Raw genomic sequence first — 20,510 nt, forward strand, 5'->3', positions numbered from 1 at the left:
GGGATTTAATGAAAGCAGAGCTGATATTCTCAGATTTCGAAAGTAACGTAAAACACTTGCATCTGTAAATGACGGTTCTACAAAGCAGACTTTTCTGGTTTCCTGGGTATCGTACCTTGGCATGACACTGTAACTCAGGATTATATACAACTTAAGATTTTTAACAAAAATGAGACAGAAAAGTTTAATGAAGCTTTCAAAGTTCAAATTACTTAATATTAAAACATTGAGTGTAAATGCACAAAAAGCACTTCATAAATTAGTACATAACAGCCAAGGAGTATAGATACCACAATGTTTGGAATAAGGGGGAAAAAACGAAGTTTGAGGAAATGTCTCTAAGTTGGAGTTGAGGAAACTCATACAAACTGAGTTTGTGTTAGCACAGGGAATCAGTCCATACAGAATATAAATGTAAACAATGAAACCTGGTGATTTAGCTAATAGTTAAGTGCATTCTGGTCTATTTGCAGAAGTTTGTTTCAGCATTTTGTGACAGGTGAAGAAACGTGGTCATGCCCTCATGGAGGCTAGTACTCGCTTTTCTTTAACTTTGCTGCTGACAGTGAAGTTTTTCAGATTATTGTTGGACAAAATTTATTTAAGAGGCAGAAATAAGTATGCTCACCTTTGGTTTTTTAAATTACATTAAAAAAATCCTCGTGAAGCTGCAACTAATTATCTGCAACAATCATTTTGTTTGTATCATTAGCTCTGTATTATCTCTACATCATAAGAGAAAACTCCACTATCTTAATTGACATACCTTACTTTATCTGTTTACTGTAAGTGCTGCACAATGAGACATAGAAAAACGTGTACATAACCAAAAATTGGTGTGTATTCACATGCATGAATATAATCATCTGCAACATGGATCCAATTGATTCAACAATGCTAATTTCAAATCAACCGGGAACATGAACTTTTATCAGCTTTTTTCCACCCTTTGTTTTTAATCAATGTTTGTTTTGTTTTGGCAGATTTTGTGGTGATTTAGTTGTTATTAACAGGGTTTAGAAAGGAAGTGAGCTGGCAGATGGACAGATAATCAGAGGTATGATGAATGTTGGGCGCTTCCACTACCAAATACACTCACTGAAAAGTGACAGACATCGTACTGCAGTGAGTTTGGAGTAAAGTTTAAAAAATCCTCACAGCGATGGAAGACAATATAAGATCAGTTTTAGTCTTTTAAATACGTCAGGTAAAAGCATGGCCACCCTCTGGCTAGCTCTTAGCCTTCAACAATGTATTTACTTTTCTTCAGATTCACTCTAATAAAATCTTCTTACTACTACAACTGATGACAGTGGAATTATCTTTTTTTCAAGCTTGCCCTTAAAATGCCTAAAATGCCACAGACCAACTAAAGGCATAGTTAAACTCTTTAGAAGTGTTGCTCTGCAAAGAGCTTCCAGCAGTCAATATTTAATCTACAGTAAATTATACTGCTGGCATCTTTACTTTGATGAAATGGAGATTGCTTTTTCAGCCAACAGCAAAGGACAAGATATTGACTGATCATAACTTCACAACAGAACCCACTTTCAAATAAATCTCATTTGTCCTTTAACAACGAGTTATAGACATTGGTATCTTTTCCCACTATTGGTTTGGCACAAACCTTAAGTGGTCAATTAATGTTACATAAGCACAGAAGACGACAAGTGTATTTCTGACCTCTCTCATCTCTCAACAAGTTGATCAAATTTTTAAACAGTAAGAACTTGAGAAGATCGGTTCTTCTGGATTAAAGATACCACAGTCTATGGCCACATACAGTATGTTTGTTTGTTTGGTATAAGCAACATTAAGGACATGCTTCTATTTTAAAACTTTCGAAAGACCAAATGTAGGTAATTCAATCAAAAGTCTTCAGAAAGTTAGACGTACTAAAGCACAATTACATTTCTCATTGTAAAAAGCATAATACACTGATCTTATTAGTCAATTTTACCATAACAATATACAGTAAGCTAACATGTCTCTCTGACATCTTATAAGGTTTATACAATCTTGCTGCAGTCCTTATTAACCGCTTTGTTTTTACACTATGACCAAAGTCCTTGAATGCTATTTTTTTAATCTATACTTGAAATATTTCTGCAATTCTATAATTTAATAGTAGCAGGTCTCCTGGGGGTTTACAAAGACTTTAAAGACACCTTTTGATCTTAAAGAAGCTGTGGTTAAAAACCAGACACTTTCCCTAAACTGGGAAAAGATTGGGACGGATTGCTGAGCATACTGGGATGTACGTTCGCAACTTCACTAGGCTTGCATCTTGAGACCCAGGCTGGAAGCACTGAGTGCCCTGTTTGAGGAAGGGGCCTGAATTGGCTGTTGCCAAGAAGAAGATGCAGCTGTGAGTCAAGGGTCTGAATTGATGGATGATTTTCAAGCCATTCAACCTAACTGCATCCAGATTTTGCTTAATATCCAGTAGTATTAGCTCACCTTTGCAAGTAGCTTGTCTTGTTTAGGAAGCATATTTTTCTCCAAATGGGTTTGGTGCTGGTGTATAATTGTCTGAACTGCTGGATGGGATACAAATCAGCAAAAGAGGAATGTTGCACCAACCACATTCAGTGTTAATTCTATGATACAGTGCTGTGTGAGATGCGAGTCAGTCGGTACTGTTAGACATTTTGGAGCGATTGCATAATATCTGTACAGAGAAATATGAGTTTAAGGTGCTCTTCTTGTATTGGTTATCTGTTTTTGCACAACATTTGCCCTGACTCCTTGCAAAACATCTGTTTATGTAAGTCTCTCTCATGACAGACAGAAGTGTCTATGCAGCTTCATTTTTTAAATGTCCCTTTTCTTTAAACAGCAGCTCCTAAATGAATGCTTTGATAAGCAGAACGTGTTTCTCTTGTGAGGACTACTGGAAGCATAGGTGAGAACCAAGCCTGCTGGGGCAGTTTTATCTGCAGACCAGAAGGAATCAGCAAAACAAGACTTGAATGTCGGCCAAATGAAAATGGCTCTGTTTCTAAAGACAAGCCCTGCCGCTCCTGCTGCTCCTAATGGCCTCCATCATTTCATCTGCCCATTGCGTTCCCAAACCTCTAAATCCTACTGCTGTTCCAATAGTCACGACTTCTTGGTAAGCGTGAAGGTCACGTTTTAGAAAATCACTTTGAGAAAAAGGTCTCTTTTTCGTATAGTGCAAAGATCACGACGCAGATGAAGGGTTCGGATCCTTTGGTAATTATCACCTTATCTCCTGCTGCTCTGAATAGTGTAACTCCAATTAGCGGTTTTGTTTCAGCAGAGATGCTGGAATGCTGTGCTCAGGGTGAAAGCAGCACGTGTTACCTGCTGGGTGTGTGTTGGTGAGTGGCGGGGTGGGAGAAGCAGGACGGCAAGCAATTAGGAACATAAACAGCATGCTGAGCCCCCTCTGGCAGACAGGGTGCTGTTACCGCTGCATGTGTCACAATCAATGTGTTACCAGATTTCAGAGCCAGAAGGCCTCAAGGATAATGATGAGGCTGGGAAGCTCTTAGGATGGTCTTTTGGACTAATCTGGTTTGCTGATTTTTTTTTTCTAAAGATTCAAGTTTGTTGAGGTTTCTTAGTTGTTGTTTTTTTTGCTGAAGGAATTCACTGTTTGGAAATGTTCATTGTCAAACGCTCAATCTTATAACTGGGAAGGCTTTGTTTTGTTTTTTCTTATAATGACTGCCTTTTAAAAGGGAGACTTGTATTTTTTTTTACTTCTATTTTATAATATATTACATGTCTATCTTCTTTAGAGCACAGGTTCCAAAAGAAATTAGATAAGATCTTTCAGGTTTTTGAGCACCACCACTCTTAATATTTTCAAAATGGTAATACAATACACTGATTTTTGTATGTTCTTTTTTAAAAAGAAGAAAGAAAGAAAAATCTGAACTGCAGTTTGAAGGATGCAATTTGATTAGGCGTTTATGTTTAATTCGAGTTTTTAAAAGTTTTCAACCCTCATGAAGTCAAAATTCAAGAGATTTGGAGGTCTCTTCCCAATCCCAACTTTAACATTTTATATGAGGTGTGTTTAGGTGTGTGCAATAGACACACAAATCTAGAAGTCCAACTTCTAGATGGTACGCCTGTTATAAATTCTTTCATATCTGCCACTGACAATGTTCTTTCATTGGCTGCAAACATAAAATGGGATTAAAATACAGTAGTATAGTAAAGTATTGTGTAGTATAGTAGAACATAGAATAGAATAGCATAGCGTAATACAGTATAACATAGCATAGTAAAACATAATATAGTGGGGTGCTGTGGTGGCACAGGGGTTAAGCAGAACCCACATATGGAGTCCTTAATCCTCTACGTGGCTGTCGCAGGTTTGATTTCCAGCCTGGTGGCCTTTGCCGCATGTCTTCCCCCTTCTCTCATTATTCACTTTCATGTCAATTCACTATCAAATAAAGAAATAGCTTTTATCCTCTGGGCAGAAGAGGACGTTGTTCCAGTTGAGTTTTGTGTTTTAGTTAATCAGAGTTTAGTAATTGTATCTCTGGATGCCACTCTGACCCAGAAAGTTAACATCAACACCACATAATGACTCTGGTAAACTTCACCTTTGAAAGGATAGCATGCCAAACTTATCTAAACACAACTGCTCGGTCTGCAAACTGCTTAGCTTTTCATTGTGGTTTGTTCAATATCCCTGTCCTGTTGAATTGTGGATTGCCATCCAATTAGTGCTGGTGTTATATAAGCCCAGACTGCTTCGATGTACCTCCAAATTAATTTCTTTCTAAAATGTCTGGAGTGAAATCATCAATAAAGTCCAGTATAAGGGTTCTGTTGGCAGGTGCACAGGACTGATTCTTCAGCCAAGGATGCTGTAGCTCATCAGTTCTTGTTTTTTGCTTTGACACTTTTCATCCTTCATTGGTCTGCAGAGCATAACTCATCAAGCCAAACATATTCTAGTCAAATGCTTCATTTTGCACCAATATGGGACACACGCAGAAGTAACTTAGAGAGTCTATTGAACCTTCCATTGCTTAATGCAGCTCTAACTTCGATTTTATTTAAATTGATAAAATGCGCAGAAACACTCATGTTCACAGTATGTGATTGCCCCTTTCTTTGTCCAGACCCTCTTTATGTTGTCTTTGGTCCTCCATTTTTGTTTCTTCTTGTTTTCTTGGAGTGATTTTTGCCAACAGAGTTTCACTGGAAAGCAGAACTTTGAAGTTTGTTGTTGATAAAGCTTAGCATGTACTGCAGACTCGATCGCTCAGCGGGTATCTGTATTGTTAAACATTACACAGATACCGTGGGAGGTGGAATGCCCTGCCATCAGTCTGGGTCCAGATTAACGAGCCGAGTCGAAGATCTTCCACGCTACCACACTATTATCTATGAGGGGCCGTTTAGGACAAAATTTACGTTTTGTCTCTCACACACTACCAAAAACTCTCGCATACTCCAAAAAAGTAGCCACGCACACTCCAAAAAATTACGTTTTGTCTCTCACACACTACCAAAAACTCTCGCATACTCCAAAAAAATAGCCTCGCACACTCCAAAAAATTACGTTTTGTCCCTCACACACTACCAAAAACTCTCGCATACTCAAAAATTACTCACGCACATTCAAAAAATACTCAAATTGCGTATACACACACTACTAAAATGTCACACACACACACACAGTACTAAGACTCGTTTTATGTATGTGTGAGAGCGAGACTTTTTATGAATGTGTGAGAGCGAAACTCTTTTTGAATGTGTGAGAGTTGTCACGGAAGAGGCGGGGCATAATTTTTGGATCAAACTGCGCATGCGTAGATCCTAAACTATAAGTTTCGATTGTTGACTCACTGTATGTTCTATTACTTAGTATATTTGTGCTTTTAAATATATATAGAACGTTTAACTTTCTTGTAGATTAAATGTGCTATAGAAATAAATGAATCTGATTGATTGATTAAAAATAGCAAAATTGCTGTAGTACAATCTGTCCACTGGGTGCCAGTATTACAGGAATTATTAACCGGCGCCAACTAGTGCCGAAGAAGAAAGAGTTTGCTATACCGAACATGGCTAACTCTAATTCGAAACGAGAGAGAATTGGTCAGGCAGCTGCCATTTTAAACACCATTCTATCTTCTCCGGAGGCAACCAGCACTTTGACAGGCGCATTAAACGATTCAACGACTGCCCGCAGTGCTACAGTAGATTCAGAACTCTCATCTCTGTTCCGTTCCGGAGCGGTGTTTAAAATGGCAGCTCTCTCGTTTCGAATTAGAGTTAGCCATGTTCGGTATAGCAAACTCTTTCTTCTTCGGCACTAGTTGGCGCCGGTTAATAATTCCTGTAATACTGGCACCCAGTGGACAGATTGTACTACAGCAATTTTGCTCTTTTTAATCAATCAATCAGATTCATTTATTTCTATAGCACATTTAATCTACAAGAAAGTTAAACGTTCTATATATATTTAAAAGCACAAATATACTAAGTAATAGAACATACAGTGAGTCAACAATCGAAACTTATAGTTTAGGATCTACGCATGCGCAGTTTGATCCAAAAATTATGCCCCGCCTCTTCCGTGACAACTCTCACACATTCAAAAAGAGTCTCGCTCTCACACATTCATAAAAAGTCTCGCTCTCACACATTCATAAAAAGTCTCGCTCTCACACATACATAAAACGAGTCTTAGTACTGTGTGTGTGTTCAACTTTAGTCTTGTGTATGTGAGAGATAAACGTCTGTGTGTGTGCGAGCTGTTAGCAGTGTATGTGAGCGAGAAAATTAACGTTTGTGTGTGTGTGCGCGAGCTGGTAGTAGTGTATGTGAGCGAGCTGGTAGTAGTGTATGTGAGCGAGCTGGTAGTAGTGTATGTGAGCGAGCTGTTAGCAGTGTATGTGAGCGAGAAAGTTAACGTTTGTGAATGTGCGAGCTGTTAGTACAGTGTATGTGAGCGAGCTGATAGTAGTGTATGTGAGCGAAAAAGTTAACGTTTGTGTGTGTGTGTGTGACATTTTAGTAGTGTGTGTATACGCAATTTGAGTATTTTTTGAATGTGCGTGAGTAATTTTTGAGTGTGCGTGGCTATTTTTTTGAGTATGCGTGAGTTTTTGGTAGTGTGTGAGAGACAAAATGTAATTTTTTTGAGTATGCGTGAGTTTTTGGTAGTGTGTGAGGGACAAAACGTAATTTTTTGGAGTGTGCGAGGCTATTTTTTTGGAGTATGCGAGAGTTTTTGGTAGTGTGTGAGAGACAAAGCGTAATTTTTTGGAGTGTGCGTGGCTACTTTTTTGGAGTATGCGAGAGTTTTTGGTAGTGTGTGAGAGACAAAACGTAAATTTTGTCCTAAACGGCCCCTCATAATTATCTGCTACTCTAAATCTTAGCAGCAAATAGATGTGCTCTCCTCTCTCAGGCTGCCCCTCAGTTTCTGTTTCTGATCTTTTCATGTGATGTTCTGGGGTCCAAAGAGGAAAAACTGTAACGTAAGAGTCACTGCATTTTTACTGCTCATTTAGTATGAGAAAAAAGTAATCCAAATCAAGCTAGTCCTATAAAAACAAAAGTAATTGTCCCTTAAACCAAATGACTGGTTGCGGCGCAGTAGCGACTGCCGTCAAGCATTTTCAAATGGCCATAGAACAGCATCTCCATTGGATACAGACTTTGACTATGCCAATCCAAAACCTTATTCTTTTAAACCACTCAGATTTGAACTTAGTGGTTTGCTTTGAATCACTGTCCTCCTTTAGCTTTAAGTGTAACTAAGGCCCCCTGTGGAAGTCTAACAACGACCCTAGACAATTTCTGAAAAATTCCACCAAAGTGGGCGGAGCCAACAGACTAAGGGGCATAACGATGTGTGGATACTGTGGTCCGGATGAGGGAAAGCGTTGTTGCCAACTTAGCGACTTTTTAGACCCCTTTGGTGATTACTTTTTCCTGTTAATGGAGACTTTAATGGCGACATGTCAAGCACAAATCACTTTCAGCAGCCACTGTTCAACCCAATATCATCACATGATCTTCCTGATGTGATGTCATGTTTCTGAAATGTGGGGTTTGTTTTACACCAGAAGAACCTCCAAACATTTTTGTCTAGTCAATCCAAGAAATGTTTCCCCGAAAGTCTTTTGTGATTGTCAACGTGAGTTTTAGAAAATGTTAGATTAGCCTTTGTTTTCTTTTAGCCAACCTGCTTTTTGTCTTGGAACTCCCCTATAGAAGTCTTTTCTGTCCACTTTATTGCTTATCATTAAATCATGTTCATTGACATTAACTGAGGTGAGTGAAGCCCGTAGTGCTTCAGTGGTTGTTCTGGGTTCTTCTGTGACCTTCTGGATGAATTGTTGATGTCCAATGTCCAAGTAATTTTTGTCCACTCCTTGAAAGATTTTTTTAAAAAGATTTTTCCGTGTTCCTCCATCTGTGGGTAATAGTTCTCACTGTGGTTCACTGGCGACCCAAAAGCCTTAGAAATAGCTTTGCTACTATATGTTGACACAACATGTTGTTGAATCTCTTTGGTTTGAGGCCTGATAAGTCGATCTTTTCCCTGCCTTGTGTTGCTAGACAGGCTCTCTTGGTGGTACACTAGTGAAAATGAACCAAAACAAAGGAGTGGGATAAATTAGTTAGCTTCCTTCACTTAACTCATCAAATGAAAACTTTATTTTATATTTGCTCGGACTATTTTTGTCTGATATACACATTTTTGTGATTATCTCAAAGATTTCAGTGACAAAAAAGTACAAACAGAAATCTGAAAGGAGACAAATGCTGATCCACAGTACTGTAAGTGGCTGTGCGATGCCGTTCGCTAACCGCATATCAATAATAGAGTGAAGCTAGTGTTTCTTGCTGTATTATTACTCCACTGCTGAGTTGTGCCGGAGGAAAAGAAACATGTCACAGAATTTGTTGCACAGGATCTCGTGTAGAAACTGTTATCAATGTAGAATATTCCAGTTTAGGTTTGACGAGTTCATACGTTGTAACTTTCATCTTTTTCTCATTCTAAGTGGCTCCCATTGCCAAAAAAGCGTTAAAAGTGCTTCTTTTTTAAATTGTGTGAACAAAATAGAGGCTTCATTACAAATTTCCTTTTTCTACAAAGGATCTAATGCTACCACATATGATTTAAAGGAGGTGAAGGACCCTGTAATGTGTTTTAAAATCGTTCCTGGTCAACCTTTGAAACACTGTTGTGTTTTAATATTAAAACCATTCAATCTTCTTACCCTGCCATGTTAGCCAATTTCATAGCAGCCATTTTGACTTTCCCCCTTGTTGAGTATTGTCAAGAATTTGTTTCAAAAATCCCCCTCTGCCAATTTAATTAATGAGTGCCTGTTGATGCGTGTTCAACAGATGCCAAGGGTCGCATTGGAGGTACTTTGTGGTTTGAATTATGCCAAGTTATGCCTATTATAGCTCATTAGAATATGCTGCAGTGATAGCTGAGGAACAACTGCAGCACAAGCAGCTTGGGGATTTTTAAAATACAAAGCAAAAAGCTAAATCTGTTACATGTTCCACTGAACGCTTACATTTTAATGATTTTTTACTGAAGTTTCAGCAGAACCTTCGAAGCAACCAAACAGTTAGAGATGTCAAAGCCATAAAAGGTAACTTATGTATAACACATTCTTTATAAGCTGAGCTATACAGTTTGAAGTGCATCACTGCTGCTATACTGGTCCATGTAGAGTAATAGAATTTGTTTTTAAATATCAAACACTTTTGGCAAAAAGAGTAGTAAAATCTGTTCATGAGGCGATTTTGCTGCTTTTATTTATTTTTTCGCTGCTTCTGCTCAATCAATTCTCTGTAATTCAAATTAAATTCAAAAATACTTTATTTATCCCAATGGAAAATGAAATGTTGCTTTAGCTCACATTAATTAGAAATTCTTCAAAGAGTTATTGTAGATGGTGATGGATATGGACAGGAAAGATCTGTCGCAAATTAGAACAGACATGCTGTATTGAAGAGGAGGCTCAGGGTTGTCCATAATTTTCTTGATTTTTATATAAAACTCTTCATTGCATCATCATAGAAAATGCCTGATTTAGTTATATGTTATTTCAAGAGCTACGCGGTGATAAGGACAGTCAGCACTGTTGCTTCTTCTTGCAGGCCCTCTCTTTGAATTTTCCACGCTCTCCATGAGTTTTGACGTTTGCAAATTGATTCAGAATCACCCAACTGCATTGCATTTAAGGAACTGATTGCATCTCTTTTCATTCAATAGTTAACAGATTGTCTCTGCAAATTGAAACGCAATTCCCACCATAAAGTCCGATTGAAATCCAGGTTCGGTTTTGTTGTCATCATGTCACTACGGATTTTTTTCTTCATATTCTTCCATTTGATTGCATGTTGGTGATCTGTGGTGAACTGACGTCCAGGATGAATGCCATTGTGACTGTGTAGAGATGAGATTGTTTTTTTTTAACGTCTCATTGATCCGGAGAGAAGCTGCAGCACAGCAAACAATAGACTGAGTGTCCACACGAAGTCAGCAGAGCTCTGATACCAGTCTTCCCTACAGCAGCAGGTTCCAATGGCTGCCAGCTTATTCCTCAGATGTCATATCCAGACTCCACAGTGTCCGCATCCCATTGGCACCCTTTGCATTTGGCTGCCACAACACGTTGATGCTATGCTATGCTCGCTACAGTGCATTCTGGGTATTTATTTTCTTCCTTTCCTTCTTAAGTGTTGCCTGAGGGTGAGAGCAGTTTAAAAATAAACACAGGGTTCGAGTTCTCCATTCATGTGCCGCTCAGCGCTCTGTCGGTCGTCCCGCGGGCGTTGCACCCTCATTTGAACACATCTGTCGCCATGTTTAGGAGTCGTCTGTTTGATCATGGAAAGAATAATATTAAAGACGTGGAGTGGATGTCAAATGGAGAGAAATTCTTTAGGTTCTCATGTGTAATCATATCAATCAGTCTGTACACATCACGGCAGGTGATGAAAACATCACGACGACAGACTGTCGGGATGATCTTAAAGGAATTTAACTTCACACTCCAAGCTTGAGGAAGCTGTTGCCAAGGAGACCACATTGGCATGTCTCTAGTAGGTATTTTTGCACTATTCAGAAACGTATCTGTGGAAAAGGAAGGGAGGGAGAGGATTGAGTGTTTCCTGCAGTGCGTGCTTCTTTAGGGGGATTTGCCCTGAGTTGTACTCACACACTGTAGCTTTGAGATCACTTACAGCTATCGATGCGTTGCAGGCTGCTTGTTGATACCGGAGTCCTGCTGTGTGTTGCCGGGTGTGGCAGGCGCCGTGGAGGCACCCAGATTCAGTGGCAGTTATCTGACACTGCGCTGGTCAGCTGGGTATAGAGCTCAAGAGGTTCGCAGTCAGCGTACGCCAGCTGCTTCACCGTTCCTCCTGCAGTCGTTGTTAAAACCTGACTGCAGGTTGCTCCAGCAACTGCCCAAATACACGTTGTTCAGATATATGTACAGATATTGTTCACATATTGTAAAACAAACAGAAACCGGAGACACCTCATTGACACACTGAACAGCACTACTAGACCTTGACTTGGTTTAATGGGGATTGCGTTGTGGGTTTGCTAAAGGCATGGTGTTAGCTTGTGTTGGTACGCTCGCATACGTCTGTATGCTCCACATGTACAGTCATAGCCAAATGTTTTGAGAATGATTCAAATGTTAATATTTACAAAATCTACTGCTTCAGTTTTTATAACGGCAATTTGCATATACTCCAGAATGTTATAAAGAGTGATCAGCGTAACAGCAATTAATTGCAAAGTCAATATTTGCCTAGAAAATGAACTTTATCCCCAAAACACATTTCAACTTCATTGCAGCCCTGCCTTAAAAGGACCAGCTAACATCGTTTCAGTGATTGCTCCATTAACACAGGTGTGGGTGGTGATGAGGACAGGGCTGGAGATCAATCTGTCATGATTAAGTAAGAATGACACCACTGGACACTTTAAAAAGAGGCTGGTGCTTGGCATCATTGTTTCTCTTCTGTGAACCATGGTTATCTCGAAAGAAACACGTGCAGTCATCATTGCACTGCACAAAAATGGCCTAACAGGAAAGGAAATCGCAGCTAGAAAGATTGCACCTCAGTCAACAATCTATCGCATCATCAAGAACTTCAAGGAGAGAGGTTCCATTGTTGCCAAAAAGGCTCCAGGGCGCCCAAGAAAGACCAGCCAGCGCCAGGACCGTCTCTTAAAAGTGTTTCAGCTGCGGGATCGGGCTACCAGCAGTGCAGAGCTTGCTCAGGAATGGCAGCAGTGCATCTGCACGCACTGTGAGGAGGAGACTCTTGGAGCAAGGCCTGGTCTCAAGGAGGGCAGCAAAGAAGCCACTTCTCTCCAGGAAAAACATCAGGGACAGACTGATGTTCAGCAAAAGGTACAGGGAGTGGACTGCTGAGGACTGGGGTAAAGTCATTTTCTCTGATGAATCCCCTTTCCGATTGTTTGGGACATCTGGAAAACAGCTTGTTCGGAGAAGACAAGGTGAGCGCTACCACCAGTCTTGTCTCATGCCAACTGTAAAGCATCCTGAAACCATTCATGTGTGGGGTTGCTTCTCAGCCAAGGGAGTCGGCTCTCTCACAGTCTTACCTAAAAACACAGCCATGAATAAAGAACGGTACCAGAATGTCCTCCGAGAGCAACTTCTCCCAACCGTCCAACAGCAGTTTGGTGATGAACAATGCCTTTTCCAGCATGATGGAACACCTTGCCATAAAGCAAAGATGATATCTAACTGGCTCAGGGAACAAAACATAGAGATTTTGGGTCCATGGCCTGGAAACTCCCCTGATCTTAATCCCATTGAAAACTTGTGGTCAATCATCAAGAGACGGGTGGACAAATGAAAACCTAGGAATTCTGTCAAAATGCAAGCATTGATTGTGCAAGAATGGACTGCTATCAGTCAGGATTTGGTCCAGAAATTGATTGAGAGCATGCCAGGGAGAATTGCAGAGGTCCTGAAGAAGAGGGGTCAACACTGCAAATATTGACTTGCTGCATTAACTCATTCTAACTGTCATTAAAAGCTTTTGTTACTCATAATATGATTGCAATTGTATTTCTGTATGTGGTGACAACATCTGACATACACACATGAAAACCAGAGGGCAGCAGATCATGTGAAAATATAATATTTGTGTCATTCTCAATACTTTTGGCCATGACTGTACATACAGAAAGTAGTTCCTTGGCTAATACACTGGCGTAGTCATCGTAAAGGTTATTTGTTTTATGAGCAATGCAAAGCCCAACCCAAGCATGCAAATGAAAGCTAATTGTTATTCATACTGATCATTTGTATGGATTCTTACACTCAATCTTGTTTGCAGCAGGTCCGCTCTGTCTTTCCGTTTCACTCACACTGCTGCACGTGTGTAATTATGAATAAGCGCGCTTGGGCACGTGGGATCAGTAGACAAAGCTGATGTTTTCTCTTCCATCCTTTTTGCATATCTTAATAGTTCTATTTTTTCAAAATTGTGTTTGCGGTTTAACCCGTTTCCACTGGATTCAGCCTTTTTCCGCTCCCGAGAACGATGCTGTGTAGCGTCCGCCTTGGTCCTGGGACACCTGTCTGAGCCAATATTTAATGTAAGAGGTGTTGCGTTTTGTCCCTACAGTCGTAGTACAGCTACCGACCCTTAACAGGAGGCAACAGAGAGAGAAGCAGGCGGGGAGTGAGATGGGCTGACAGACAGAGGGAGACAGGGACATGAAGAGCGTAGGATGATGCAGGCTGCTGACTCATCAGCCCTGTAGGGATTATCCTTCATACTCCTGTGTGTGTGTCTGTTTATGTGTGCCGGTGCTCCTGCTGTCTTACTACTGAACAGGAAACACGCACTTGTTATTGCTGCATGATAGAAGCACAATAGCAGAAGCAAAGAAGCCGTCCGACTTGTCAGAGGTCAAATGAACCTCGGTCCCCCTTCAGAGTCTCACAGAGCACGCTATTAGAGCAATATGTATAGGAAAGTGGCGGTACATAAGAGCTAAGCTGTTGAGCTTGGCTAAATGGCCGAAAACACGGGCTTTGGCAAATGAGCTGTCAGCTGAAACAATGAAAAAACATTGTAAAACTCATTCAATGCCCAGCATGGCAATAACACTCTGAGTGTTCCCCGTCCACCGCGGCTCATATTTCCAACTAACACAAACCGATTCAGACGCGGCAGAAGAGAGACATGCAGCGACGAATTGAAAGCGTCAGAACCAAAAGCACTAGGCAATTTGTCTTGGAAAAATGAGAGCACAGAGCAAAAGCAAACACAACAGGTTTAAACGGGAGTCAATGTTTGCGCCTGGCAGGGAAATATTTGCCGAAAGGAAAAGTGCGTTGATTTCTTTTATATGAAATCAAATATAGCCTATTAGAAAGAGCTTTAAATGGCAGCAAATACAAAAGACTTTAAACCTCAAACTTTAGTCATAGATGCACACACATGTTGTTTTTACAGTGCCTTAAATGTGCAAAGCATGGGGGGGGTGCTTCTCATTTCCGTTGGCAGGACATAAACAAAACTCAGTCTTGAGAACACTTTTCTATTCAAGCCACCCTCTGGTGCAAGGACACCCTGAGCACAGAGCCATGTTGCCTGTATCAGAACAAAAACTGCTGCTCAGTAGTCTTACACTGATGAGCTTTCAGTGTAAAGATCCTCAGAATAAAACAGTTGATTCTCTATATGTAGCTATTCAGTTAGCTCTTCTTCCACCAAAGGTTGTTTTACCTAAAACAGTCTCATATTGTTTTAGCTCACTTCAATTTTTTTAGGTTGCTTTTAACATGACTTTGTGATGGAAATCTATAAATATTTGTGAATTTGTTTTACTTCTGTTCTGAAATATTTTTAGATCTGGACAGGAAATGGTTTTTTTTTTACCCCTCCAGGGGGTCTTTTTGTGGGCTCTAGTGTCCCTTGTATGATAGTAGGCTGACAGGAAACGGGGAAGACATGTGACAAATGTCGTTGGGTCCGGGAGTCGAACCCGCGACGGCCCCGTCGAGGACTGAAGGCCTCCAAATACGGTTCGCGCTAACCGCTACGCCACCAATGTTGGTTTTTAAGGCCTGTTGTCATCTATGTTCATTTTAAATGTTTGTCTGGTTGTAAGTCGGGCTGGTTGTGGCTAGTGAAATTGAAAAATATTGATTAATTCATTATTTAAAAACCATGCTAGATTAAAAAAAAGCTTTCGTTTTTCGATTAAAAAAACGGGGTTTGCCGTTAGAATGAGGCGTTTTATCGGGGGCTGTATCAAAATAGTAACACTTTTTTCCGCATCATACTAGTCACATGATCAACAACCGGATGTTGCCGCTGGCGTAAACCACGAAGAAGAAGACGACAGGAAGTGGTCATGGCACGGCAGGTGTTTTTAATGGCAAACGTATTCACACGTGAGTTTAATTGCGTTTCTTATTTAATGGATACATCATCGCAATTGCGAAATTGTGTTTTTTTTTTCAACATTAGCGGAATATTGGCAATGTTTTGCGCACAATTGTAAATGGAAACGCAGCTTCTGACAGACGGACAACATAGAGTGATAAGGAATTAGTTGCTAGTCAAAAACAGCCGTATTCCGGTTCGGAAAAACAAAACAGAGGGGTGAAAGAGTAAAATGCTTTGTGAGGTGGGGTGGTGAAAGTTAATTCGTCATTATGATGGTTTCCAATGGCGCTACACAATGTCGCGTGAGCGTGCCATTTATGCACTGCATTAAATTTTCTGACTGTTTGCATTTTGATAAACTCACACTCCGTAGGGTGAATTATAGGAAAACCAGTTAGCTGTCACGACTATTTGGGAATTAGTGAAAAATATTACAACAACTTTAAAACAACAAAAAAATTACTTGTGTTTTTACCTTCACATAAATGGATGCAACAATACCAAAAAAAATGCTAAAAATACATGAAAAGGTTTCTTTCCTATTAAAACGTCCTAAATGTTTTGTGTGTTATTTTATCAATTTGGTGCTGCATCTGCCATCATCTGTAATGCTGAGGGGCTTCAGTCTCGTTGCAGTCAATCTTTCTGCTGTGGAATATTCCACTCTCTCTTTCTGGCTCCCTGAGCCAGCTGAAGAGCTCTGCTGCAGAAACCAAACAAAGCATCAGCCAGTGTGACTCACACACTAAGCAAAAGCATCATAATGTGAAACGATCCTCCGAATACATTTCTGTTGAACGTAAAACGGCAAGCTTGATGAGACGAGAACCACCTCAGCTCACAACCTGAACTTAGATTCCTGATTCAAATAGGAAGATGATCATTTAAATACCAGGGCAATTAAATGATTTTTAGCAACACTGGCAGACACTAAACAGTGTAATTTCACACATAGTGTGACTGTGAGCTACACAGAAGTAGATATTTAATGTCCCCACAATTATTCTCCATCTTCCCATCTGTTTTCTAGCCATCTGTCTTCCTCCTTGCTGCGATTTGTTTGCATTGTTACTGAAAGCTTCAGCACCGGCACTGTATGAGTCCCTGCCGACATTTATCACCTGACCTTATGTTTGTCCTCGCTCTGCTCCTCAGACCTGATCCAGGCCACCCAGGATTCCAACGTGAACGTCCCCCAGATGGCAGACACGCTGCTGGAGAGGGTGGGCAACGCCAGCTGGGTGGTGGTTTTCAAAGCCCTGATCACCACACACCACCTCATGGTGCACGGCAACGAAGTAAGGCCAATCTGTGTGAATTTGTTGCACACAGAAAGCATGATACAGTATATATATATATATATATATATATATATATATATATATATATATATATTTTAAAATTTTTTCATTGTGCCTTTTTAGCTCACTAACCAACCTAGATTGGCTGTGAGGCCCTAAATGCAAAACAGAACACCGCTTGCATTAAAAAAAAGTTTTAGTTGACAATATTAACAATATTTAGTGGCAATATTAACATAAAAATTAAGCTGAAAATTCTTTCCAGTACACCAGTGTGGTGTACATTGATTTTAATTATAAGGTCTTTAGACAAAGAACAATACATCTTATCCTTTGCGAGAAGCAAAGCCATTTTTTGACATGGCTTAGTTAGCTGAGAGTGTTGGGCTAATACTAGCTAATGATCGCGACTTCATACTTTGTTTTCATGTCTTGTAACATCATTTCAGTTTAGTTCCAGTTCATTCTGTGCTGTATTAGCTTACAGAAAAAGATGCCCTCTCCCTGCTTGGGTACCTTGGCGCTTTGTTTTGAACATGCTGAAACCGAATTTCTCTCACTGAATTGACCACTTTGGGTCGATGTGTAATTGTAATGATGAACGGAGGAAGTCGCATAAAACACACAGAAAGGACAATCCGGTTTGCTGTCATAAACCCAGATTCCACCAACAAAATAATGCAGACAAACCACAACACAGTTTTATCAGCTCTACCAGGAAAACCGGAGTGACTGTTAAAAAAATGTTTGTGAAAAATGCAGCCATGTGTCTTTGTGTCGACTTCGTCAGGAACTTTGGATGCAGTAAAATATCGATACATGGATTCTTCACATCGTGTCGTCTTTACAATATGAGTACGATGCATTTAAATAAAACTCTATGCCTTTCACTTTTCTACCACCTCTAGGCATCGGCAATCTTTATGCTGACATTTTTTCCACATTGCAGGTCAGACATATTTTAGACTATAATTGGAGTTTTTACCTTCATCTTTCCAAGCATATTTACACATTCTTTAAATGGAAAGCAGAGTTAAATGCACCTTTAGTAACTTTTTCCTGTTGTTCAGACATCTGTGGATTGACAAGGCCTCTGATATTGAGCCGTCTCTCTCTGAATAATAACAGTAACAATAACGGCATAAACCTTGTTGACATCACAGCAGGAACACAGGCAACCGCATTGTGTTGGCATGGGTCACTAAATTTGGGTAATGTCCAGGGAACAAACATACATGTCACAGATGATTTGTAAGTTTAGAGATTTTTATTTCTATCAAAGTGTTTTTCAATTAAATGGCCTCCTGTTCCAGGTAAGCAAGACGTTGGGATATTCTTTATGGTTTAATACCATTGGAGTCTATTTTTGCACTACTTTCTAGTTTTTTGACCTGTTATGTGTCCAACTTCGATTAATGCTTACCTTCATCTTTATTTAAATATCTGAAACAAAAAATCAAATTTGACTTATTAAGTCTATTTACTTTATATTCTGACAGAGTGCTGCTTGACTCCTCTGAAACGTGTCCACTGTGATTTTAAAGACTTGACAGAGGCAGGGCCTGCTTACTCAGTGACACCATAAATACGTAACTTTGTGCATTTGTCCTTTTCTGCAGAGATTTCTCCAGTTCCTGGCATCTAGGAACACCTTGTTCAACCTCAGCAACTTCCTGGACAAAACTGGCTCCCATGGTGCGTGGCGTCTGACCCAAACAATTACGACGTTACACACAGACCCAAAGGAGCAGCTTCAACACTCAAACAGAACAAACCAAAATGAAATAATTTGGGTCTTGATCGTTAATGACCCTTAAACATGCAGATTTGTTTACATCCTTTTAAGCAAGGTGAAAATATATAGCCGTATACAGTAGCTTACTTGGATGTGCTACTTTTTTAAAAAATTTGTTAAATTTCAGTCTTTTTCATATTGACTCATAAAAATAAGTTTTTGACAACAGAGCAAAAATACACCTTGACATCCACAAGTAGTCTCTGCTGCAGTCAGAGGAACCAATTGCTATGGAAATTAGGACATCACCCACGGTGATAAATACTGGGTTCACAGTCTGCTGTCACAGATGTGTTTCTGCTTGCTTGACTGCAGAGTTTACAGAGCCAAAGTGTGCATTTTAAGCCCTTTTTAAAGCTTCCCATATTAAGAAATGTTCCCACAGAGGCCGACTAACATAAAGCACTGTCAGGAACGCTAAAATATTTAAAAAAGAGCAGCTTATCGCTCTAGTAAAACATGCTCTCTCCCCTTTTACCTTGGATATGAGTTTGGAGCAGCTTTTCTGCATGCACATAGAGCAGAAATCCAGCCTGTACACTGGTGACAAAAATCACGACTTCTCTACAATGTAATGACTGTCTCTAAAAGGTCTACAATGTCTAAACAGAGCGTCATTTATTGTCACCAGAGTAAGGTCACATCCTTCAAAAAAAAAAAAAAGAGCTTCATCAGTTTGCACAATGGGAACACGCCTCACTGCAGACGTGATGATACGGATGTGTTCTCCTCAGGCTACGACATGTCCACGTTCATCAGACGTTACAGCCGCTATCTCAACGAGAAGGCCTTCGCCTACAGACAGATGTCCTTCGACTTTGGACGAGTTAAAAAAGGGTACGGTTGCTTAATTCCCTGTTGCGTTTTATTTTATTTAGTTGCCAAGGTTCCATCAGCTAACGAGCTTTATTGTTTTTATTAAGACTTAAAAGATACTCTTCCTTCCCTTTCCCCCCCTAATCCATTGAGGTAGGACGCATCTCACAAGGGAATCTGTGTGTGATACTAGTTTGGTGTGACGGATAATGCTGGAGCTTCTCCAGAGTGAAGAGATGAATACAGAGAAGGTTTTTGATCATGTTTGGATATTTTACAGCTCTGCTAACTGGCAGATAAAAGGTTTTACTATGGCTGCATAAACAGGCACCGAACCTGAACAGAATAGAAATGAGACAGGTGGGCGATATGTGCGGTAGATGTGTGAAGAGTTTTCAGAAGATGTCGTCGTAGAAACGTTAATGTTTTCTCATCAAATGTAAATATTCCAAAGAGCTGCTGTGTAATTTTCTCTGCTCCTTGAATCTCAGAGCCGATGGAGCGATGAGGACCATGTCAGTGGAGAAGCTGTTGAAAGGAATGCCGATCCTGCAGAGCCAGATCGACTCGCTTTTGGATTTCGAGGTGAGAGACACTTGATAGCAGGGCGGCAATGTTCACCGAATTTGCTGCGGGACACACACCGAGGCGGGAAACACACAAACTCGCAGCATGTCACCCTGTGTTTTATGATCGTTATTAAACTAATAATAAAAGCAGAAAGTTTTGTTAATTTTTGTTGTTGTTGTGATTTTTGGTAATACTGCTGTGTCATTAAGTACTTCTATGCAATTCATGTGCGTTTCTGTAAAGATGCTGCAAGATGTGAATCTGACTACGGCTTTTAAACACTAAATTCCAGTTGCTTTTTAAAGTTTTTTTAAGTTTTAAAGTAAATACCCATAGCTCTAAATCAAAAAAAACAAATTTTCACTTTTTGCTCGCAGGTTCAACCCAAAGACCTGAACAACGGCGTGATAAACGCCTGCTTCCTCCTTCTCTTCAAAGATCTCATCAAGTTGTACGCCTGCTACAATGACGGCATCATCAATCTGCTCGGTGAGGAAACACTTTCTTTTAGCGGATTTTATTCAAATGTTGGAAAAAAATATGGCTTTTATGGGTTCATAGGTCTGATACAGATCCTTCATTTAAGCTTGAAA

The 20,510-nt window shown here is 40.0% G+C and overlaps 1 protein-coding gene across 9 annotated transcripts in view; it reads left to right on the plus strand.

Moving 5' to 3' along the window:
- The window catches only part of snap91 (synaptosome associated protein 91), a 44,263-nt gene that overhangs the window by 2,450 nt on the left and 21,303 nt on the right, over nucleotides 1–20,510 (plus strand). For all 9 annotated transcript variants that reach the window (XM_023330632.1, XM_023330634.1, XM_023330629.1 and 6 more), the window contains exons 2-6: nucleotides 16,591–16,733; nucleotides 18,356–18,431; nucleotides 19,266–19,368; nucleotides 19,839–19,932; nucleotides 20,295–20,406. In XM_023330632.1, the coding sequence (XP_023186400.1) occupies nucleotides 16,591–16,733; nucleotides 18,356–18,431; nucleotides 19,266–19,368; nucleotides 19,839–19,932; nucleotides 20,295–20,406 (528 nt within the window). The remainder of the gene's footprint in view (nucleotides 1–16,590; nucleotides 16,734–18,355; nucleotides 18,432–19,265; nucleotides 19,369–19,838; nucleotides 19,933–20,294; nucleotides 20,407–20,510) is intronic.

The sequence above is a fragment of the Xiphophorus maculatus genome, chromosome 3, assembly GCF_002775205.1.
Source record: "Xiphophorus maculatus strain JP 163 A chromosome 3, X_maculatus-5.0-male, whole genome shotgun sequence".
Lineage (NCBI taxonomy): Eukaryota > Metazoa > Chordata > Actinopteri > Cyprinodontiformes > Poeciliidae > Xiphophorus > Xiphophorus maculatus.